The sequence below is a fragment of the Thalia democratica genome, chromosome 2 (genome assembly GCF_965202585.1).
Source record: "Thalia democratica chromosome 2, ktThaDemo2.hap1.1, whole genome shotgun sequence".
In the NCBI taxonomy this organism is placed as follows: Eukaryota; Metazoa; Chordata; class Thaliacea; order Salpida; family Salpidae; genus Thalia; species Thalia democratica.
Window position 1 is genome coordinate 55,866,216 of NC_139166.1, and position 25,408 is coordinate 55,891,623.

Consider the following 25,408-nt stretch of genomic DNA (forward strand, 5'->3'; position numbering starts at 1 on the left):
TATTTTGTGAATAATATTTACCATTAATTTTTTCAATACAACAAAAGTTACAGTAAAAATTATCAAACTAAGTAAATTAAAAGTATCCGTGATAAGGTGAAAAACAAAAAGATGAAAAGAGTGTTTAAAACAATTTTACAATATAAATATTAGATAAATATTTTCCCATTAAAATCTTTACTAACCCGTTTTTAAACTTCATCAGCTAAAAGGTATTTTAGTTAGTAGTTTTGTTCAGAAATTTATTAAATCTTCCAAAAGCAGTTTTAAGATAATTTTTTTTTTACTGATAATTAAATGTTGATTTTTGAGAAAATTAACGAGAGACGTTTGCCATTAGATCACACGACAATTTTTTTAAAGTGTTTTAATTAGAAAACGATATCTTTATATTATGTCCCCGTTTGACTAAACATATGTTTGTTAGAAGATATAAATTTTATTCAAACTTTAAAGGTTCTAAAACTATTTTTTACAAAAGCTCCGACTAAATTTTTGCAGATATTCGTTTAATAGAATTAAGTCAAGAAATATTTTTCAAATCTGATTAAAGCTAATATACTGTAACTATTACTAAAGCTGCTGATTTGATATGCTTACTGTTTAAAGTAAGAAATAAAGAAGTTTCAACAATTTTTCATTATAACCCCTTTAAATTTTCACTAAAAAGTGACGAAAAATCTTGTATTTTACAAATTGTAAAATTAAAAACCTAGAAAAAATCATTAAGTATTATGTTAAACATTTTTAAAACCTCAAAGATCTTTGATTTACATGATTAGAAAAATTTGAGCGACGCAGCAATCAATATTATAATTATCTTATTTACTGAGCTTATTTTTTTTAACGTGATTGTTATACTTATGCTAAGTATATTTGTTTGTATACATTTCTACCTAGGCAGTTTCAATTCGAAATGTTTCACTACCTTTACATATATATATATGCATTATTGTTGATAATTTAAATACTTTAATCATTGTACTTAGTTTAAATAATTGCGTAAAATATAGAAAACTAAATACTTAAAGTGTTTTATTTTTAAGTTAAATTAATATTGTTTATTGAACAATAAAAAAGCGCTCATAAAGTTTAGTACAAGGACCTGGTGTACAAAGGAACTTTTCGGTTATCGAGTCGTACACCACATGCTTATAAAGTCTCTTATGAGCTATTACACACCATTTTTTATCATCTAAATATTTAAATCTTTAGTAATAAAATAATCAGTTAAATCAGCTAATAGCGTAATTGAAAAACGTTTAAGTTTTACTTTTTACACTAGATGTTAACGGGCAGACTGTTATTACTTGGTAAAGTTTATAAATATATTGGATTTAGTTAGCATTTAGTACTTTTTGCTTCTAATATTTATTAACTAATTGTGTTTTTAAAATAACTTAAGTCAGTAACAAGTTTTTTATCTTTTGTAATTTAGATAACTATGTTTTGTTTTAGTTTGAAAATAATTGTTGTTCTTATAATTATGTGACAAATATCTTAAAGGTTATGGTCTTAATTACATCAGGTAATTTTTCGAACTACTTTAAACTTTTACTTTTTTTATGTCGGTAGAAAGTTTTAATTTAAAAGTTTTTATAAAGTAAGACTGTTTTTTGTAGATCAGTTGTATCTTAAATACTTTTTATCAACAAAAAAAAATTTCACGGATTTATTTCCTTAGTTGTACACTTAACATAACTGCAGTATACTTACGACGAATATACTTCTAGACCTAACTCATTTTAAATCGCTGAAGATAAGCTTCAAACTAAAACTATTACTTTGGAAGTCTTATCAGACTGAAACAGGAAACTTATTGGAGTAATTTGTTGTTTAAAATATTTATGCAAAGTAAAACAAAAATTATTATTAAAAGTTTTATATCGATTGAATTGCTGTTAAACGTTAAACAGTGTTTTAAAACTCAGTGATAGGTATTCCTTTTAAAAGCTATCTACAAAACTAACTAAATATAACTTTTACAGCTAAATGATAATCAATAGTTATAGTTTTTTCATTAAAATTACAATAGAGATTGTAGTTTTCTAAACTTAGATTTTTAATATTGAAGTGAACTTTAATAAACTCTGTTAAGCAATATTTACAAGAATATTAAAATTCTATAAAACTAAGAACATTCTTATTGTAAATATCAATCTAATTTAAAAACTTTTATAATCTATTTCTCGAATCTAATTGATTTTAATATTTTTGAATTTTTATTGTATAACGGTAGATTAACTTTACTTGGTCAAAAAATTGAAAAAGTTTTTAGCAGGTGTTAACAAAAGAAAATATTAAAAAGATTGAAATAAGCAAATTTTTGCTGTAAAAAATTATGATAAGTATAAAAATTCTAAGATCTGTAATTTATAAAAGCTTTAAACAAGTTTCCCATTGTTTTTATCACAATTTTTTTCAATCGTAGTTTTTTTATAGATTAACTTGTAAAGTTGTATCAAAATACTTCGTTTTGAAATTTTTATATACCTATAACTCAAACTGCTAGAATACCCTTTTCAACAGATTTCCCATTAAATAACACAATCCTTTAAACGAAGCTTAATATTTTAAGTCCACTAAAGATTACAAAGAAGCTGATATATTTTTAACAAGTTAAAAGCTTTTTATTATTTTAATCACATAATTTTAAATATTTTTTAAGTTTCATAAGACTACATAAAGAGGCGAGCTTTTTTTTTTATAAAAAAATTAATGTTTTTAACTTTATTTTTAAACAAATATTTATCTATTTCTAAAATTTATTAGAAAAATCGTTTCCTACTAAATACTCAAGAGTCTACATTTTGAATGTATTTATATACTAACTAACAACAGTAGAAAATCTAGTACTTTGATTTATTTAAGTATAGTAAAATTTACTAAAATTTTTTCTTATAATTAAAAGCAACTTAAATACTATTATTTGGTACAAAAAATAAAAAGCTTTACGCAATAAGGTTTTTTTTTAATTTTAAGTTTAGCGATAAATCGTTTAATATATATACTACAACTAAATAGCTCTATAAAATTTAAACTTAAATAAAATAAATATTCAGACATAAAACAATAATTAAACTAAACCTATATTAAACTTTTCCTATTTAATTGCTTTTTAATTGGCATATTCTCAAAAGTGTTTTATCATGTGATATTGTTGTGTTCTAAGAAAGTATGATAAAATATTTTTTACTTCATTAACTTTTTTTGTTGTCAAAAAATATTTTGGTATGTGTTAGCAACAATATTATACCTTTGTTTTACGTTTACTTATCTAAAAATAGTTTTATAATAAAAAAAAGCAAAGCTTTGTATTTAGTTTACATTTAAATTTTTTAGAAATCATAATTGAACTTTGTGGTAGAAGTTTTAACTTAAATTTTTTTTAAGTTGATTAGATTAGTACAGTTTTTGTTTACTTAGTACAGCTTTGAATTAAAAATAAAATAACTTACAAAAAATAAAAACTCTTTTCTATAAATGTTTGCCATAAAAATATGTTTTATCTAAAATTTAATGCATGCACTTTATATACACAAATTAAAGAAATATTTTGAATTAAACAAGTTTGGAGTATCAATTTATATGTATATGCTTAACTATTGTTTTAACTATGTCTGCTTAAATATTGTAAACATTCATAACAGTTTATTTAGTATGTACATAGTTGTTTTTTATTATAGTAATTAATTTTGATGTTTATAGACTAAGTTTATTTTGTTAATAGCAAACATAGTGAATTTGTTTTATATCTACTTTAGTAAACTTGCTTTTTTAATTTTAAAACTACTTAAAAAGCTAATGTTTGAAAAAATAGTACAATATCACAACTTTTTAAGCACGGTTGGTTTTTAAGTCAATTATAACTAAGATAACATATAGTTTATTAAACGACAAAAAACGCTCAAAAGTTTGGTCCAAGGACCTGGTGCACGGAAAAACCTTTCAGTTATCGAGTCATACACCAGAACAGTTTAACGTCATGTCCAGGACAACTATTTCTCAACTTAGTTGTCAGTTATGTTTTAATTGCATTTCTAAGTTATCAACAAAAACCACAAAAAAACTGTTTCCATTTCTTTTCAGTCTACCTAACTATGTTACTGTTTAAAGAAATGTTTAAACTTTAAACAAATTCAATTTGAAAATATCAATTGTTCACTTTAGCGATTAATTGTTTAGTCTGGTAAAGTGATATTTTATTTTAAAAAGTTCAAAGTTATACGTACCTTGTTAGCTATTAAATAACTTGTTTTACACAATTGTTCAAGAGTTTTAAGTTTAAAACTTATTTAGTTAGAATGATTAATCAATCATTTAATAAGTTTTTATCGGAAACTAAAGTTCGCTTTTTTGTTGTCTTAAATATTAAAGCAGTTCTTTAAAGCAACTGAATAAAACAGATGTACTAATTAAACTAATCGGTATTTTAATCACCTAACAAATTTTAATAAGAACTTGTGTTATGACTAAGTTTTAAATGCGTATATAGTTTTATTACACCCTACAAAAAGTTTTTAATATCATATGATTGAAACCATAAACTACTTACAAGTTACAAGTTTAACTTCTAAATATATTTTGGTGTTTAATATGATTTAAACCGCAAATGAAAAACTATTCAATAAAAGTAATAAAAAGCATTAAAATTTAAATCAAATTTGTTTTTCTATTTTAAGTTCAAACAAAAATTTGTATGAAAATAACCAATTATTTTCAAACAAAGTTCATTGACCATATATTTGAGCGTTGATTTATGCAATAGTTATAAAATTAGTTATAATTATTATTAATAAAAAAAAAATTTATAAAAATAAAAAATTGTAAAAGTGTTTATTTAAAACTTTTTACTACAAGTATTTTAGCACTTTAATATTATATTTTTATTTAAATCATTGTAAAACTCTAGTTTTAGTGTGAAATATTGAAGGTATAAAAAAATTACGAAACTTTCAAAAAAATACTTGAATAGAGTCTAAAAAATTTTTGAATTTAAGCTATTTGCACATTTTCAGCTAATTCTTGTAAAGGTTAAACAAGTACACAAAACTCCAAACGGTGGTGTACGAATCGATATTAGAAAGATTCTTCGTGTACTAAGTCATTGGACCAAATATTTTGAGCGTCTTTTTTATCGTTTAAATAAACAGCTATATTCTTAAAGTGGATAAATATGACAGTATTTATTCACAAAATTTATAATTAATTATAAAAGCGTTTATTTTGATTATAATCTAGTATTAATAATAAATGCTGTTTTAGTTGCGTAGCTAAGATAGCTTAATGATTACTTATGTACCAATAATAGCTATTTTTATTAATTTTTATTCAATAAATATTTTTATTCAAGATATATTATTAAATTTTATGTTCTCTAAATTTACAAAGTTGATCATTCATAAGTGTTTAATAAAGTTTTTAAATGTACAATGTTAAAATTAAAAGTCTTATCTACTACAACAAACATTTTGAATACTTAAAAAAAAAGATGTTTTCTTAAGTATTTGCTTAAACGACATGTATTAATGACATTTAAAATTTCCTCATTATTTTTTTTGTAAGATTCACAAAATTAAAACTAAGAGAAATCTTGTTGTTTTAATATAACAACACATCAATTACTTACTTATTTTTACATCTTATATGTTCTTAAATTACAGCTTTTTTAGAAATTTCATTTCAATTGCATTTTACAACTCTACAAAATACCAATTATGTTCAACAACAAAGCAGAAGTTTTTCAAGTAATACTTTTGGTTTTATTTCGAGTTTAAAAACTTCAAAACTTTTTAGAAATAAAATTTGTTTTATTTCACTAAACTAAAACATTAACATAATTTAAGAAAAAAATTACAAGTATTCTTCAATACTTTTGTGCTCAACTATCTTTAATAATTTTTTTTTTCAAGTTTTGTTTAATTAAATAGATTTTGTTCTAATCATATCTACTGAATAAAGTAGTTGACGTTAAAATTGTTAATCATATATTTCAACGTTTTTTTTTGATGAGCATTCAAACACTATTTTAACAAAAGTTAACATTGCTATTCTTAAAGAAACACAAAAACAAGGCAGCAAATCTTCAAGTAGTTAGTGTTGTTTTTATTATGAGTTTAAAAATAATTAAAGTATTTAAAAACTATATTTGTTATATTCAATCATTCTAGAACATTAACATTATTTAACAAAAAACTTTAGGTGTTCTTGAATATTTTTGGGCTGAAGAACTTAATTTTTTTTTAGAGACTATTTTAATTGTAATAATTTTACAGATTTTAAGCAAAGCAGTTCTGTTAAAAAATAATTGTTATTAAAATTATTAAGCCAACTTTAATAAAGTGTTTTTGTAATCTTTAAAAATTTTTCTTAACTTTTGTTAATTATGACAAAAATTATTTTTAATATCTTAACAGAACTATCATTTGTGTGAGCTCCATAATACTTGGAGTTTTTGGTATGTGCCCCTTCGAGATTCTGATTGGCTGAAATACATGCGAAAGATAGTAGATAAAGTTGATAATTTGGCCAAATATCATTACACGACAAATGTTGTTTTGAAACCGAGCCGGTTACCAGAAAGTAAAACTTACTACTTTATGTTTAAAAAAGTAAGTTTTAAATAGTTAAAGCGCAGTAAGATCATCTTTATGTTTACGGTTTTTCAAAACAAGCTAGTGTCATTTTTGATCTGTTTGGAAACATCGTTTAAAAAATATTAAACAATTTTTACAAAAGAACCATTTAAATTTTTTAAATTAAAGCTAAACCTAAAATTTCATAAATAACTATATCCATTACAATTTTCATCACTCTAATCGAAAATATTTAAATGTATATTCTAATGAAAAAAACTTTTTGCAAAACCTTAACTAAATCTAACTTCATCCCTGAACCTTTTAGGGAATAGTTCCAGACTCCTGCGATCGTGCTAATATTAACGGAGGAAAGTTGAGTATTCGTGGAATTCACTCCATAGAGATTGATAACGTTTGGGAGCAATGTCTTGACGAGGTTGTAAGAGCTCCATGTCCCAATGTAAATGGAGTGGCACTATTGGTTAGTTTGCATAACATTTATGTTATTAAAATTAGTTAGTTTAATTATAAATTATAAACTTATAAGAATTATATGCGCTTTGGGGAACGTTGTGTTGGTGATATAGATTAATCAGGTAAGTTCGGTTTATAGAGCTTTGAAATTTAATTGTGTTTACTAAACTGTCTAAATTACAAAACAAAATGGTTATAATGCTATTTTTCTACATATTTCGACTTGTTCCAAACCATTGTGGTACCTCCCTTGAATAAAGAAATTTTTTTTAAAGTTTTTAAATACTTTCTTCTTTGAAACTTTTTACATGTTTATTTCGATGTCGTGAAATTTCTTAAGAACATTACTTAAAATTTTGAATGAAAATATTTTTGCACTATAAAATAATTAATGTTTAAGCTTACATTTGTATTTAAACTACTAATTTCCAATACAGAAAACCTGCAAGTACTATTACAGTATACAAGTATGGCTGGACAGTTGTGGTAATAAAGAAGTTGTTGGCAGGTGGAAAAATTTCCTCGGCAGTTTTACTACGAAGAGTGTTCTGTTGAAAAAGCATAAAAATAAAATTTCCCTGCGTTATAAATTTTTAATCAAAAATCATGATCATTTACATTTTACAGTTAATTACAGAACTAATCATGAAAAGTAAAAATCGTTTTTAAGGTACATTTTGTTTATAGTTTTATAAGTGTTTATAAATCAAACTGCTATAGTCAAAATTAAATTCTATATATATCATACTCTTAAAATGACACCATTTGTTGGAGCAATTACGTTACTAACAACCTCTTACTTGTATCTTTTTATAAATGATTAGATAAAATTAAAATATCATAGAACTTGTCATTATTATTTAAGTGTAAGTTTTTCAGTTTGTTGTACGTAAAAGAATCTAAGTAACAATTTAATATTTGAGATATACGTAATAAACCTTATTTTTTATATAGTTACATAACTATTTCGGACAAAGTTGCTATTTTTATAAGTTTCCAATTCAAACAAAAGTTATATTAAATTAATAAAAGATCTTTGCAGCTTACTACTGCATACTTTTTATTATAACCCAGAGTTTCCTGAAGTGGGCGGTTTTATTCAGTCAGGGGGCGATGACTAGTAGGGAGGCTACAACTAACTTACATTATATCCGTGGTTTTCACGGTCATACATTTAGTAGAAAAAAAGAGAAAATAATATTTAACGAGAAAATTTGTACTTAACCTCTGCAATAGCTATACTTCATCATTATAATAGGTGTTGGTGTTCCTTATTAAACTACTAATTTGTTACTAAAAATATATTTTTTGGTGAAACTTAGATTAACAGAAAATATCTTTAATTTTAACTTCATAATTTTTATTTAAAGTTGTGATTCTTTCAAACAACTCAATGAATTCTTTCAACTAACTTTACTAAAAAAAGTTATAATAACAACTCAAGCATTAGAATTAAAAACCATTAATTGTCTTTTTATATATATATATCTTAATTTGTTTTCTTATAGTATAAACTTATTTTAGATAGTTTGACAATTGTATTTCGCATATAATTTAGATATACCAAATGAAGATGGATTAGATTATGGCACTAAAAACCGAACTAAAAATGTTTTAAATATCAAACACATAATAGAAGTAAAACTAAGTTATTGCTTTTATATTTAAGCTGTAAACAATTTAATATAAATCTCTTTTGTTATACATACAAATACAGCTAAGCAAGCGTCATTAGTTCGATAAACTAAACAAAGAACGTTGTACGAAATTACTTAAGCTAAATATTAATTTTATTAAAGTGTATGTGAATATAAATAATAAATTTACTACTTGTTTAAAGAAAAAAAATCTTATTGTTTAAGTTTGGTCTTAGCGACCATTCTCTATAAAAAATTTTAGCATAAACAGTAGACCTTTCGAAAGTTTTTTTTTAATTTATGTACATATTTGTATATTAATTGTTTTATCAATGAAAGTTATACAAAACAAGTGCGTAAGCTTTACTCAAAAACACATTGTTATAGCATATAAAACTTTTAACTGTTTAACTATCTTTAAATACACTATTTAAATTTACAGAAGCATTGATAAATTATAAAACATAAAAGTAATAGTTGTTAAAAAAACAAGTTATAAAGCTTATTAGGAATAAGTTTTATGCTTTAAAGTTAAACAAGTTAAAGAAAAAAAAAGTACATTGTTTAATGTTTTTACTAAACAAATTTATAAAATATGAAAATTTTAAACTCATTTATATAGAATGTAATTTAAGGTTCTATTTATTGATATTTAAAAATTAAAAAATTTGTTAAAGTATTGTAAATGTAGATAAAATGTACACAAGATTTAATTAAGATTTAAATTAATTTTAAGCTAATTTTTTTGAAGGGATAGGTGTCAAAAACTCACGAAAGAATAACTTTTCACGAAGGGTCACGATCCGGGTTTAATGTGACAGTACTTCCCTTAATGTTTGCAGAATCAGCAAAACTTTCAAAAGCTTTTTTTTATACCCTTATTCCTAACCCACCTTACCTAAACTTATTAAAAAGTTATCAAAAATACTTTTTTAATAACAAAATATTATTTTTTAAAATGAAATTTTTCATTTTATTTTGATGACTCTGCAAATATTAGGGGAAACACCGTCACATTACAAAAAGACTCGGTTAAAACTTTTTTTTTACTGTCACTATTACTGCTAGCCTTTACTCTACGACAGCAATTTTATTATGTTATCAATTTTATTCAATTTTTTTTTATTATCACTCACGACCCCAAACCCTAGCCCTTGGTCAGTTTTGTATTTTACCTTTTAATAGTTTTTTTTAGTTTTTAGTTATTTTTTTAGCTATCACTATTCACTACTATCTACTACTACTCTTAACCCTAGCCCTTGGTCAGTTTTGTATTTTACCTTTTAATAGTATCACAATCACTACTACCCTTAAACCTAGCCTTTGGTCATTTTTTATATTTTACCTCATGTCATTTTTTTTTTAACTTTCACTAGCATCCTTGAAAAAATTCTAATTTTTTTAATAATTGTTGTTTTAACTTACTTGAGATGAAATATTTGAACAATAAAATAAAGTGTAGGTGTAGTGTAGGCGTTTACGTTACGATGTAATATAGCACTTAGATGAACAAATTTATGGGTTTTGGTTCATTTAAAATCTATTTCCTCAAAATTTCTGCTAAAATTAAAGTTTTATGAATAAAAAAAAAAAAAATCATGATAAAAAACAGTAGTAAATGTATTAGTTTCTAAAAAAAGGACAAATTTTAGTTTAATTTCTTTTATTACGATTTTATACCATTTTAATAAGTTTTGATTAGAATTTTTTTATCTCTAGCAAAAATACCACAATTTCAAATATAAAGAATTCTTAAATTTTTTGCTCGTTTACTTTGTCGTTAAGTTTATCGTAAAAACCATAACTGTTACAGCAAACATTTTTACTACTACAATTAAGTTCAGTGAATTCAGTAAACAGAAAGCTAAGAATTTGTAACCGCACGGGTATGCTGTTTGTTTCTTTTATTTTCAAAATTGCTAGTAACAAAATGTAACAACATGGAAGTCTTTAATTGTTATAGCTTCTAATAAATGTAAACTTGCATTTGTAAACTATTATCTAAATAACTAAATTAAACATCTAAATTGTAAACTGTAACCATTGTCAAGCTGTGTAGAATTCTGCAATTTTTAATCTGAACTTATACTAAAATTTTCAGTGAAAAACTATTGAAACAGTAAATTTTAAACTTGATTTGAGGCTTGTATGGCTTTTTTTGAACAATTTTACATGTAAAATTATAATTTTTGATTAAATACAAAACATTTTTTTTTTTTTTATTAATTTAATTACTATAAAACAGTTAATTTAAGTCAACTCTTTGCATAGCAAAAAACAAAGCTGAGGTCCTTGATAAATACCAGTAAACAGTTGCTTCATTGTAAAACACAATAAATCGTTTGTAGATTGACATTTGCAAGTTTTTTGGTCGCTTCTTGGTTGCAGCTGGCTTACATGTTTAGTTAAGAACAAGGTTTAGTGATCAAATTGGATCAAATGTTTATGTTAACTTGAGCTTGTCTCTCAACACATCAAAGTCTAGGCTTAGGTGAAGACTTTTGCAGATGTTTTCTTTGACGGAAACACTTTTAAGATACAATTACTATCCTTAAGGTTAACAAAAAACTTAAAATTCAAGAAAGCTTACAAAAAGTGATAAAAATTACATAAAATCAAGAGTTGTCAGCATAAAACTTTCTTTGAATTGTGTAAAATGTGTTTTTGTGTACATAATTTGGCCACATATAAAAGAAAATTTTACCTAAATACTCAAAGGTTAAAGTTTTTGGGTTTCATACAGTTTGCACTAAGGTGGTTTTCAGAAAATATAAAGTAGTCTCTATAAAAACTTTTTCAATTCAGCTAATATTTTGCCCAGGGTGTTTTTGTGGCATTTCCCAAGTGTACAAAAATTTCCAGCTAAAACCTCAAAGGTTGCCAAACTTATAACAGGGTTGCCACACACTCAGGGAACTCAGGGAATCTCAGGGAATTTTCAAACTGTAGAAAATCTCAGGGAAACTCAGGGAATTTTGGCATTTTTCTTTAAACTCAGGGAAACTCAGGGAAGTTTTGATTTTTCCCTAAATTTCAGGGAAGTTTTTTAAAATCTCAGGGAAATTTTTTTCTAGATCTAGAATGAGGTTTAGTTAATCCAGTTTCAATATTATGTTCAAAAGTAGTAATTTTTATTATTTAAGTGGTTATTTAGAGTTTTTTTAGCCTTACGGCTAGTTCTTCAATATTCTTAGTATTAATATTGTAGTTTTTTTAAGTTTTAAATTTATATTTACTTAAGTAAAATCAAACAGTTTAGAGAAATGAAAGTTGTTGTTAACTATTCATTGAAAAGTTCTAATAACTTTTTATTTTTAGTTACTTATGTAGTTTAAAAAACACTATGTTGTACTATTAGTTGTACTATTGGCCAGGCAAGTGTTGAACGGGGCTTTAGCTTAAATAAGGAAGTAATATCAACTAATATGGGAGAGATGACAATAAGGTCCCTAAGAATGATTAAAGATCATCTATATGCAAATAGTCTAGAACCAAGCACAGTTGAACTAAGTTCTGAATTGTTAAAATTTGTAAAATCTTCTAGGGCCCAATATTTGGCATATCTTGAGCAACAGCGCTTTGCTAAAGATGTTCCAAATAAAGGTGATGCTTTGAGCAAATTAGGAGAACAAAAAAGTAAACTTACAAAGCAACTTAAATGTTTGAATGAAGACTATGACAAATATACTGCAGATGCCAACAAACAGTCTGATTTAGAAGCAATGAAAGAATTATTAGCAAGAGGAATAGCTGCTAAGGACAACGCAAATAAACTTGAAAATAAAATTAAAACTATTGATTTAGAAATTGCATACTTAAAAAAACAGTATTAAGATTTTTTTATTAGGTGAAATTGTTTTAAAATCAAAATTATGTTTTCAGTTATTTAAAATAGATTGTGTATGAACATCTAAAAGACATAAAAAAAAAATTAATTTTAGATTATTTTGTATCAGTTGTTAGGTATTAAGTTGTACTTTGATATGAGATATTTCTTTAGCTATTTCTTTAAACTTTCTTTTTGCAGGTTTTTTACAATAATGTTAAGCTTTTAAGTTTTATTTACTGCATTCAGAACAGTTGCTAGGAAAGACATACAGGTCATAATGAAGTTATTATGAATGCATTTAAGTGAGTTCTTCATGTGAAATTATTATTATAGTTTAATTAAATTTTGTCAATTAAAATGTCAAACAAATTAAACTTTATTTTTTTATGTAGAAAGTTAACTAACAAGTTCACACAAAGTTGTGCAAAAATTTAGTTTTTAATTTTTAATTGGTTTAAATCTTTTAAGATTGAGTTTTTGAAAACAGTTTTTTTCATAAATTTAATGCAGAAGCATACACATACAACCTTCCTTTTGTTATTAAAGAAGAAAAATGAGAATGAGGTTTTAATAATTTATGTTAGATAAGAAATTTTTTTTTTTAAGATTTGAAAAATACTCAGGGAAACTCAGGGAAATTTAAGGTTACTCAGGGAAATTTTTGGTCACTCAGGGAAGATTTTTTGGCTCAAAGAGTGGCAACCCTGTTATAAGCACCCCGGTGTAGACTGATCTACAGTGTAGATTGAAAACAGTGATTATCAACATATTTAAAAAAAATCAAGCACAGTGAAAAGCTGAAAAGTAATTACACAGAAAATAATTTAGTTTTGATTTATATTTTTTATCAAACTATACATTTTGAAGGTTTAGACGTATTTATAATTTCATAAAATATTAAACAGGGTTGCCACACACTCAGGATAGCTGATGATATTTTGAAATCTGAGTTTGACTCAGGGTAAATCATGTTAACTCTGGATATTCTATTATTATATATCATCATATGTTATATTTTTATCAGGGTGGCCACTTATTCCGGAAAAATCTAGAATTTGAGAAATTTTAGAAAATCTTGAATATTGAACAAAAATCACTAAAAAGCCTTGAATTTTAAACATTTTTAACATGAAGTAGTAAAACTTTGATTTGACACTAAAAATCTATCATATAAATAATTTTTTTTTGTCATCATTGGAACTTTATTTTATTACAAAATATATTTAGAATAGCTCTACAGTATCTTTTAAATGTTGTTATACTACTTAGCAAAGTTTTAAACCTCAAACTTATTTTTAAACTAAAAATAGATCCAAAAACGTGTACTTTCAAAAGCAGGGAAAAGTTTAGAAAACCTGGAAAAAATTTCTCAAAAACCAGGGGCCACCCTATTTTATATTATCAGGATATTAATTCACAATTTCTTAAACAAGATTCAAAAAATCATAATTAAAAGTGAACTTCAGTTTTTGGTAGACCAGTTTTATATTACATATACTATTATTTATAGCAAGTATAATTATTTTGTTATTTAGTATAGTAACACTATTATTAAAAGTTTAAATAAAAAAAACAGTTCATTAAGTGTTTTGAATTATAATTCTACTCACTTCTTTCACCCTGTGAGCTCATAAAGAAATACTCTCAACTAATTTTGTTTTGACATTTAGTTTAGTCACTATCAATGCAAAAGTATTATAAAATACTTGTTTGTTTATTTATATTTTTATTAAAATCCATGCTTTAATTTTCTTAAAAACTTTACCTTAGTTATTATGCAATTACTTCATTGAAAATGTTTATAAAGCTTAGTAGAGCAAAACATAAGATTTTTTTTTAGGTTTAGTTTACTAAATTAATACCTAAGTTTACAACCAGGCCAAAGATGGCTTTTGTTAGAAGCTTTAAACAAATTCACTTTCTTTATTCAAAAAGGGTTGCATTGAATAGATTAACCAGTGCTGCTTCAACAAGATTGCTTTCTAACAACCATGGTGGATCTATGAAGGTTATTTTTTATTTTATTAAGAAATTACATTTTGACAAATTCTTGGGCATAGTGGGCTAAAAAGGTAGTCAAGCAGAAATTTATTTTTCTTAGTGATTAGGAGATAAGAATAGTTCAAGTAATAACTGATAATTTTTTTTATATAGTTGTGTAAAGCTTGGTTTCTTGTTTTCAAAAATAATTAAGTTTATGCTTCAAGTATTTCAATAGTTATTTAGGGCATAGGAGAGTCATGGATTAGATCAGTTTTTTCACAATTTGGTCTTATATAATAGAGTTTTAACTAAGCTACGAAATACTTTTAACAGATTTTCAAAGTTCAAAACAATTTTTGAGATATAGCAGGTAAAAGTCAAAAGCAACAATAGGTTCTTTATGGAAGGCGCAAACTAAAATAGCAAATAAAGACTATTTCACTAAAAATCTATCACTAATAAGTTTTTTGACATAACTACCTCAAACTTTCAGAAAATTCTGTTGAAACATAATTTGAAATATTGAAAAAAAAAATTGTTTTTTTGTCATAAAAAATTGTTTTTTTAAATTTTGTTCTTATAGAATTTTCTAAATATTGCAAGGAACATTTCCGAAAATTTTGAGGTGTTTATTTCAAAAAACGTAGGAGGAGATAAAATTTTAGTGATTTCTAGTTATTTGCTGTTTTAGTTTGTGCCCCCTATAAGGAACCTATTGTAGTCTTCAACTTCGATCGGCTATTAATCAAAAAATATTTTGAGTTTTAAAAATCTGTAAAAAACAACTTGTAGCTTAGTTAAAACTCAATAAAATAAGACTAAATTGTGAAAAAGGCAATTCATCCCCATATGCCCTTAACTTGAGCTTACCTCACTGCACGTGTAAGTCCAGGCTTTGCCCTTTAATTGCCCTTGTTATAAGAAACATTGTTAGTTTTTTTTTAGTAATAAATCTAGTAATCCAACTTATTTTATTTTTATTTAGTTCAAGCTAGCTTAGTTTAATATATGTTTTTGATTTGTTGTATGAGCAAGGTTCCCACCACATGAAATGTTTGGAAAAGCTCAATCATTTAAAATTTTAAGAAAAACACAGCAGTTGTTTTTCTTTTTTTTTGCTTTTTTGCAGTGGTAACTTTTAATAGCAGGGTTGCCACTTTACCTTGGAACCTGGAATTTGACAATTTAGGCAAAAAAAAACCTGAATTTTGAGAAATTTTGAAAAATACCTGTGATAATTGTTAAAATTCCAGGTTCCAAGGTAAAGTGGCAACCCTGCTATTAAAAGTTAAATGTTCAGTAAAAAAATTCTATTTGACTCAAAAAATATATCATATGCATAAAAAAAATTCTCATCATTTAAATTAAGTCTATTTAAATATAAAGCTGGTATATTTTTAGTTTTAAAGTTTGTAAAACTTAAGTTAAACTATTAAGAAACTAGCTAGTAAATAAAGGCTAAGTTTTGTATAAGCATATTGCTTTTTAAAGAGTTCTAACTAATAGCAATTTTTTCTATATAGAAATTATTTTTGTGTTAAAGTAACTTTGTAACAAACACTTCTACTAACAAATTAAATTTCACTTTTATTTTATTAGAAATGTGAAATTTGTTTTCTGGTAAAAATACTAAATTTATTTGTATTTTACATAATTTTTTTAATTAGTTATTAGTTTGCCTTAAGTTTCTGCAGTTTTTAATATAAAATTTTATTTTGCAATGTATAAATAGTTTTTTTTTTAGTTTTTTTGGTAACTTTTTGTGTTAAAAATGACATGATTTTAACTTTAAATTAAATCTAACCTTTTTCAAAGCTTGAAATTGAAAAGTAATTCTTAAATTTAAGTTTACAACTGAGGATTTTTTTCCAAAGCTCTGTTGAGAATCATAAATTTGCACTTTCAAGTTGTAAAATTTATAGGTCATAGAATATTTAAAACTATAAAAAACATTTTACTTGCTGAACAAACTTCTATTAATTCAAACAGGTTCAAACTGCCTCTAATCATTATCACCACAAGAATGACAGCAACAACAAATCTCACTCATATGCCAAGTACATGCTGCCGCTGTTTGCCATCCCACTTGCCTATTGCAAAGACGATGTGAGGAAGTGCAACAACAAGTACGGAATTTCTGGAGCTGAGTGCGACGAATCTTGCAACAAGCTGTTCAGAATGATCAAAGCGAGGCAGGTCAACACCATCAAGGCTCATCTGCAGGCTGAAAGGTCTTCCGATCTCCTGAACAAGTGCAGGTGTGATTTATTTAGCTTAATCCAGGGTTGCCAATCACTGAAGATACTTTAAATTTTTGAATATCTCAAGATAAGTCAGAATACTGAACATTTTATTTTTAAACTCAGGCTGACTGGAGATTATGTTTTTTTTTTATATTCTCAGGACATATATTTTTCTAGTTTTTAAATGAGATGTAGTTGATTTAGTTTCGATATTTTTGCTATATGCCAAAATAATATTGCACTTGTAGATTTTTCAATTATAAATTTAATTTGAAAAATAAATTAATTTTATTGTTTTTTAACCACAAATTGGTATAAGAAATTTTAATAATGCTAAATTAAATAAACTTATTATTTAATCATAAAAATTATGCACGCGCAGTTTGATATTACCTTTGAAATTTTATAATATCTAAATAAACAAATTAATTTTCTAAATTTGAATTTGATAAACTTGAGCTTGTATCAACCTTAATGTATACAAAAAATATTTAGTCTAAGTATTTTTATAACATCTAAAAATTTTTTTACTGATGTATTGTATCAATATAGCATATTATTAGCAAAAGTTTTAAACTACAAATGTATGGACTATAACTTATTGAAATAGTTATTAAAATATATTAAAATGTAACTTAATATCAGTATAAAAATATGGTACAACATTACAAGCTTTCTTTCAGTTTGGCAGTAGAAATAGATACAATCAAATTAGATGAGCTATATATTCTTTTTTGTTGTGTTTTTATTAATATTTGCTTTATGGGAGGTCTTTTATATGAAGTCTTTAATATTAACTGTATTTTTTTTGTTATCTAGTTAGATTGTCTAACAATAGTTGTTAACTATTAATTAAATGTTTTAATGATAGTTGTTTTACTCTACATCTACTTGATTAAGATATAATTAATCAACTGAAGATCTCATTTAAAATGTTTAAATGAGTGAAACATTGCTTAGGTAATAAAATTTAAAAGTTTGAAGTGATGTTATTCTCTTTAATTATAAGTTGAGAGCTTTTGTTGTAATCTTAAAAGATAAAACTACACTATTCTTTAATAAAGGTTAAATTTACATTTTTCTATTTTAGTTGTAGTTTTTTAAAGTAATCGATATTTAACTTGGCTAATGCATACTAATATTATCAAAAATTGTTTTTTAAAAAAACATGGATGTCTAACAATTTGAGTTATATCATGTTGCTTAAGCTTATACTTTATAGGCATAAGCGTATTTAAAAAGTACAAAACATCAATATATTTTAATATAACAAAGATTATTACTAATAAATTGAATAAACATAAAGTACTTTAAATGATTATAAAACAACAATATATTTTATCAAATTTTAAATATACCTTTCTTAATTTATAGATAGGCAAAAGTATTGTTCTCAAAACTAAAAACCATAAATTTTATAAAAGACCTTAAACAGGGTTGCCACTCGGTCAGGAAAAGTCAGGAAATCAGGAAAAATTTTAAAAAATGACAAAAGTCTGGAAAAATGGGGGGTTTTGAAAAAAAGTCAGGAAAAGTCAGGAAATTTGATAAAATTAAAAAAAAAGCCAGATTTTGTCAGTTTAAATTTACAAAGTTCCTTGTTTTCCAAAGCCTTCAAATGGTAAAAATTAATTAAAAGTCCTTTAAAGTCAGAAAAAAATCCCAAAATTTTCCTAGAAATTTACAAAATTTTTAATTTTATTTCCAATGCCTTCATCTGGTATAAATTAGTAAAATATCCTTTATAAAACTGCAAACATTTTCTATTAACATATTGAACAAGCAGATTTTGTAAGCTTTTTAGTATTGATGATCTGTAGCAAGGACACTTCCATAGTGAAACTGTGATATATACACAAAAGTGTATCTAGCATAATTTTAGAATCAAAGTGTTTTTTGTTTAAGTAAATAATTGAGATCTTCATAACTAACCAGTTAGTTTAGTATTTTATGTAACAAGTTAATGTGTATACTGAAGTGGAATGCAGACCAGATGAAGGAAACCATATCTTCATTAGATGAAGAGGTTGAAGTGCTAATAAAAAAAACGGAGAAAATAAATTCTAGTAAAGTAACCTCTCGCATATTACTATAAAATTACTGACAACTTTATTTGAAATATATATATTTTTTTTTGATGTAGCTTTGTCTAAAACTTTTAAATCAAATTCATCATTTGTTTGTTTTCAATTTATAGCAGCTTTAAATAAACTTAATAGTTGGTTTCTCTTAAAACTTTATGATAGTATTTTCTAATAATCAATCATATTAAGTTGATTAATTAATTTATGACATATATATATATATATATCGTTATATGTTAAATTTTCAGAGTCAAAGAAATTAAATTTATATGTCTTAGAAGTAGAAAATATATTAACCATATTAGATAATACCATACAAAATATGTCTTTGAAAATTATTTTCTCTTTCTAAGACATATAAATTTAATTTTTTAGTCTCTGAAAATTTTGATAACTATAAATTAAATCTGAAAGATGTATTTAAAAAAACTAAAATAATATGTTTTTTTTACTGTTTTAAAGGACCTATAATTTTTATAAGTTTGGAAATCTATTTGAAATCTTAATAATTTAGGAATTTAAGAAGCTGGTGATTTTTAAAATATTGTCAAGACACTTTAGATACCATTATAAAGGCAGACACTTTTAGTATTGTAAATAAGTTATACAACAGCTATTTTTCAATACTGGTTATACATGGCATGAACAGAAAGATTTAGTAGCAATTTTGTAGCAAAAAAATTAATAAATTAAAAACTACTTTGGTTATAAATTGTTATAACATTTTTTTAAACTTTGAATAGTTTTAGATTTAGTTTTACTTAACGAATTACAATAGTAAATAACTTTTAATTTCAACTTGGTGATATATCTTTTTTTTTAATAAAAAAACATATTTAAGTCAAGAAATATTAGTTTTAAAAGTATTATATTTAGAATTAAGGCTTATTGTAAATTGTTGTAGTTATAAATAATTTAGTATTTCTTTTATGATAATATGTAAAATAATTTTGCTATAATATTAATATTACTAATGTTTGCCGCAGCAAATTTTACTATTTTTCGTTTTTATGCTTTACCTCATAAAATGAAATTCATTCAGTAAACTTGCATTTTGATCACATTGTTCCAAAAAAAAATTCCAATCAACACTGCTTCCTTTTTTTGCCAATTTAATATGTATATGGTAGTAAGATGTTAAAATCACCCAGATCGCCTCTTAAGGAAACCGTCTTATTTATGTTAAAAACACTGTTTTCTTAGATATAACTACGTTTTCTTGGGCTATTCATTTGTTGCTTGGATAATTATGGTTATCTTATTAAAGACGAACGTTCTTTATTATGTTTTTAATTTAAAAATATTAGTCAGCGGTTAATAACTGCAAAATAAAACTGATTGACCATAAAGCACACATTTTTTTATGGCATAATCCACTCTGATCTAGAGTTTTGTTATTTTAATTTTTGATTTACATCATTAAACAGGGGGGAACGCTAGAGTTGTTGGTCCACCTAACAAAAAATCATAATAAAAGGTACAAAAAGTTTCAGTTTTAAAGTTTAAGCTTTTAAAGACGCTGCTTCAAGAGTCATGCTACAGCTGTACCACTCCAAACTAAATTAAAACAACACTATTTTAAAGTTAAGGAACTGAATGATATAAAATTTATTATATTAGCTTAAAAAACTAGAAATTTATGCAGTCAAGAAGTTGTACAAAAAATATAGCTAAACTATAACTGACCCTCGCAAATTTTCCTGCTAATATTTTTTGTAAAATTTTTATATTTGAGATTTTCGTAATGCTGTGAGCTGCAAGCTCAATCTATGTCAGCTGCATCTTAAACATATACAAATTTTCAATACTTTTTTTTTTGAATAGCTTAATGCTGAACATAAGTGAATTATTTGCACAATCTGAAAATGTTTTCAAACACTACACATTCAAAATGCACTGCATGTAAACAAACTATCAACAAAAAGCAATAAAGTTGAAATTTGTAAGCGAGCAAACGCGCAGGAGCAGGCAAAATAGCAGCAACGAGAAAATTAAATCATACCAGCTAGAAGGTAAAGATATAGTGTTAGCGGCATGAGCTAGTAGGCGCGCGCGTATATAAGCAATCAAGTTAGCAGGCTACGCTAGCGGGTGGAGCTACAAGCGAGGCAACAAGCGCAGCTTACCAAAACCGAGCAAAGAAGTTAATAAGACGAAGTGCTCACAGCTTAAGACACATTTTTATAGGTTTTTTTAATGGATGAATTTTTCCGCACCCCCTATTAAAATACCACGCGTCGCCTTTGTCATTAACTATAAATTTTCTACTTTTACAATAGACTGTATATGTATATAATACTTTAATAGATATTATAACATTGAACGGTTAGTTGTAAAGTATGATACAACAGGTTCGTATTTTACTTTAAACAATGTAATAGTATCCAATCACAAACAGGCACGTGTTCGGATGGACGCCGATGATGGCGGCTGCGGTTCGCGGCGACGTGGAAATAATAAAATCACTTTTGGAAGCGGGGGCGGACCCGAACGCGCAGGACAACTACTACGCGTCGAAGCTGACCAACCCGGGACTTTCCCGAACCGAGATACAGATACTGAGGGAGCACGAGTTCAGCGACATGCTCAACCCGCGCAAGGACTTCAGGGGCTACACGGCGCTGCACTACGCCGTTCTCAACGGATCGGAGAAGTGCGTGCAGCTGCTGCTGGACAAGGGAGCGGATCCGCTGAACAAGAACTTCTCCGGCCACTTCCCGGAAGCGTACGCCAACCCGGAGCAGACCAGCTTGCTGAAGATACTGAAGGCGGCCAAGGAGAAGGCGGTGGCGCTGAAGCAGGAAAAGGAGGCGCAGGAGAGAGCCAACTTCCCGCTGGAGCAGCAGCTGAAGGAGAACATCATCGGGCAGGAGTGCGCCGTCCTGTCGGTGTCGGCCGCCATCAGGAGAAAGCAAAACGGATGGTTCAACGAATCGCACCCTCTGGTGTTCCTGTTTTTAGGCTCGTCCGGCATCGGCAAGACTGAATTGGCCAAGCAGCTGGCCTCCTACCTGTTCAAAGGCGACAAGAAGGCCTTCATAAGGTTGGACATGTCCGAGTACCAGGAGAAGCACGAGGTGGCCAAGTTGATCGGGTCGCCGCCCGGCTACGTCGGCCACGACCAGGGCGGCCAGCTGACCAAGAAGTTGAGAGAGAAGCCTTCATCAATCGTGCTGTTCGACGAAGTTGACAAGGCGCACCCGGATGTTTTGACCGTTCTGTTGCAGCTGTTCGACGAGGGCAGGCTGACCGACGGCAAGGGCGAGACGATAGACTGCAAGGACGCGGTGTTCATAATGACCTCCAACTTGGCCGCCAGCCAGATCGCCGAGTACGGGCAGAAGCTGAGGAACCTGACCACCAACAACTTGAATTCCATGGACTCGCAAAACAACGAAAAAGACGAGAGCCAGGGGCTGACCAAAGTGTCCAGGACCTTCCAGGAAGAGGTGGTTCGTCCCATTTTAAGGCGCCACTTTGGCCGCGACGAGTTCCTCGGCCGCATCAACGAGTTCGTCTACTTCCTGCCCTTTTCCTACCCGGAACTTCTACAGCTGGTCGAGAAGGAGCTGAAGATGTGGGCGGTGCACGCCAAGAAGAAGCACAACATCGCCTTCACGTGGCAGGACCCGGAGGTGACGTCGCTGCTGGCGAAGGGCTACAACGTGCACTACGGCGGCAGGTCTCTGAAGTACGAGGTGGACCGGAGGGTGATCACGCTGCTGGCGCACGCGCAGGAGCAGGGCTTCCTGAAGAGGGGGTGCCAGGTGCACGTGAAGGTGGTGGACGGGGAGAAGGACGAGTCGGACCAGCAGCTGCAGCTGGACATCACGACGGGGCAGCAGGACTCGAAGCAGAAGAAGTCCTTTCTAAACGAGGACCAGCTGCTGTCGTGGCAGTTGAAGGGAATACCCTGCAAGGAAACTCAGAAAGCGTAGAGGAGAAATGTGTTTGAATGGCTTATCACTGCTCGTTTTTGGCTGAATATTTTAGAGACTAAATTTTACTTTTAAATTTTACATTATTAAATTTAACTTCGTTTGCTACTTATTCCTATTATCAATAAACCTAGTAATTCAATTTTACTTTTAATTCAATGAATTTAGATATATTTTCAGTTATATTTGATAAACATACTTTATATGCTGGTAGTTATTTTGAAACTTTTGAATTTATTTAAAAAGCTGCATTGTTGTAATTGTCTTCATTGTTTTTATTTGAATAGTTTCTAAAGTTTATTTTAATTTTGTTTTGAATTTATTTGCAATGTTTTACTTTGTTTTCTTTTTGAGTTCCAATAAATTTATTTTATTTTAGTATTTTAGTTTATAAATGCTATTAAATAATACAGATAAAGTGCAAAGAAAAATAGTTGGAAATGTTTAATTCGAATTAGTTCTCAGTCTTTTGCAAAATAATTATTTATGATTTTTTTTATAATCGTTGCTAAGCCATGTAAGGTAAAATGTATAGCATGTCACTCTTAAAATATTGTGTAGAAAATCATAATATTAAACTGTTTAACGTAAAATACTTTTTCACCGAGTTATATAATTAGCTTTTTTTTCCTCATTTCAATCTAACACAGAAGTGGGCAGTCTTTTATAAGTCGAAGGCCGCAATTTATAAAAAAAAGTATCCTTGCGGGTTGCAGATATTTTAAATAACTTTAGTGATCAATAAAAAAACTATGTTAAACAAAAAGTTTGTTAAAAAATATGCAAAAAAACAGTAATAATAGAGTTGTTGTTGAAATACCTTGTATTGCTGATATTTACAACTATTACGAAAACCTTATAAATTTAAATTAATGAGAGTGATATTTAACCTTTTTTTCAGAAGCTCACTCTAACCATAGTTATAAAGAACCGTTTTAATAGAACTTCAAGCTATTTTGAAGTACCAACACTTGTTTTACTAACATGTTTTAATTTCATAGAAAACATCGGTAAATATAAGTCAAAAAGATAAAACAAATTAATTGATTTTTAAAATAAAATATAGTCTAACATTTTAAAATTTGGGGACAACAGATAGATATTTAAGGTAAACTGCCTAAAAAACTAAATTAATGCTCTTAAAACCAAATAAAAAACTAACGCTTAAAACAGATATTGAAATAAAGTTTTTACTCTACATTGTTGTTTTTGCTTTCAAAGTAAAACTGGCAACTAGTTTTGATCACGCTGACGAGCTCTTTCTCATTTTTTGTGTACAAACTGGTAATTCAATTATCCGAAATTTAAATTGAGCTGACACAAAACAACCTTCAACCTCCGGTTGGTTGCCAGTTTTTCTAAGAGTCACTGCAAACACAATCAGCAGTGATGGCAACAAGGACTGCGGTACACAAAGAAAAACCGTTTTGGTTAATACACTGTCGTTTTTTAGAAGTTCTTTTAAACTTACACTTATATTAAGAAACTTAGAAACATGCAAGATTTGTTATCAAATAATCTTCTAAGTTCCTTTATTGACCACCAAGTTAAAGTTCTCCATTTAAAACGCCTTATTCTTGCTAAACTTCGTGTAACTATTTTTTTTTGCTTGGTCGTTTAAATATGTTTTATACATCCAGTTTTTAAATATACTAGAGAAATGATAGGCATCCATATTTTAATGATGATTATTTTCTAGGCAGTGAAAAGCTGAGTATGAAAATCAGTGAAATAAACAAAAACCATAAAATCTAACCAAGTAAAAAAAAAAATTCATAGTTATTTTTAGCTACATGTAAGTTTTTTTAATGTAAACAATCAAAAATTAGTTAACACTAATTTGTTGTTTAACTTTTATTGCGTTACGCCGTTTCCCTGCAGAGCAATTCATCAGACACAAACAAAAGTTGTAAAACTAAAATACAGAGCGATGAACTAAAATAAAATTAAAATATGACTAACCATCAATACTTTATAGATAAAAATTAAATTAAACATAGGTAAGCACTAATATTAGTGTTCTGTTAAATATATATTTTTATATATCCATAACAATAAGGAAAAATAAAATAAGGTTATTCTGTACAAAAATTATCATTTTATACTGTGATTTTTTTAATGTAAATATTAGGACTTTGTAGGGGATCTTTTTTGAAGGTTTTTTTCATGAAAAGGTTGTATGTCAAGGCAAAAACATATTTACATACAATACAAAATAGACGTTATAAATGAAATAAAAAAACTAAGTAAATGAGATAATATTTAAAAAAAACACATTGAAAATGAAGAAAAAGTATTCCCTAAGGTAATTAGAACATTGTGTAACTAGAATTAATTAATGATTGCAGTAAAATTATACAAACTTTTTTACTGACTAACACATTTTTATTTCAAGTAAAACAATTTCAGAAAAAATTAAAATGTATAGAGCTTTTATTAATTTAAAAAAAAAAATTAAGAACAACTTCCCTTAACTTATTAAGAGGGGTAGAAATTAATTATTTCTTATGATATAAAAAGTTATAAACACACCAGAAAAACCGAAAATTGTTTTAAATTATAATTATTTTCAAAATTTTAATTAAATAACTAACTGTTTATAATTTTTTTCGAAGCTTTTGAACAATTTAAAATAAAAAGTT

General features: G+C 26.9%; 2 protein-coding genes across 2 annotated transcripts; both read left to right on the plus strand.

Annotated features, from left to right (window-relative positions):
• The first annotated feature begins 6,494 nt into the window (after positions 1 to 6,494).
• Positions 6,495 to 8,173, plus strand: LOC145828762 (uncharacterized). Its single transcript, XM_082936512.1, has 4 exons — positions 6,495 to 6,611; positions 6,904 to 7,059; positions 7,490 to 7,580; positions 8,127 to 8,173. The coding sequence occupies exons 1-4, from the start codon at positions 6,495 to 6,497 to the stop codon at positions 8,171 to 8,173; spliced, it is 411 nt and encodes a 136-aa protein (XP_082792638.1).
• Positions 8,174 to 14,362: 6,189 nt separating this feature from the next.
• Positions 14,363 to 23,144, plus strand: LOC145829729 (mitochondrial disaggregase-like). Its single transcript, XM_082937597.1, has 3 exons — positions 14,363 to 14,526; positions 16,491 to 16,759; positions 21,227 to 23,144. Exons 1-3 carry the CDS (start codon positions 14,404 to 14,406, stop codon positions 22,764 to 22,766), a joined length of 1,932 nt encoding a protein of 643 aa, XP_082793723.1. The 5' UTR covers positions 14,363 to 14,403; the 3' UTR covers positions 22,767 to 23,144.
• Positions 23,145 to 25,408: the final 2,264 nt, after the last annotated feature.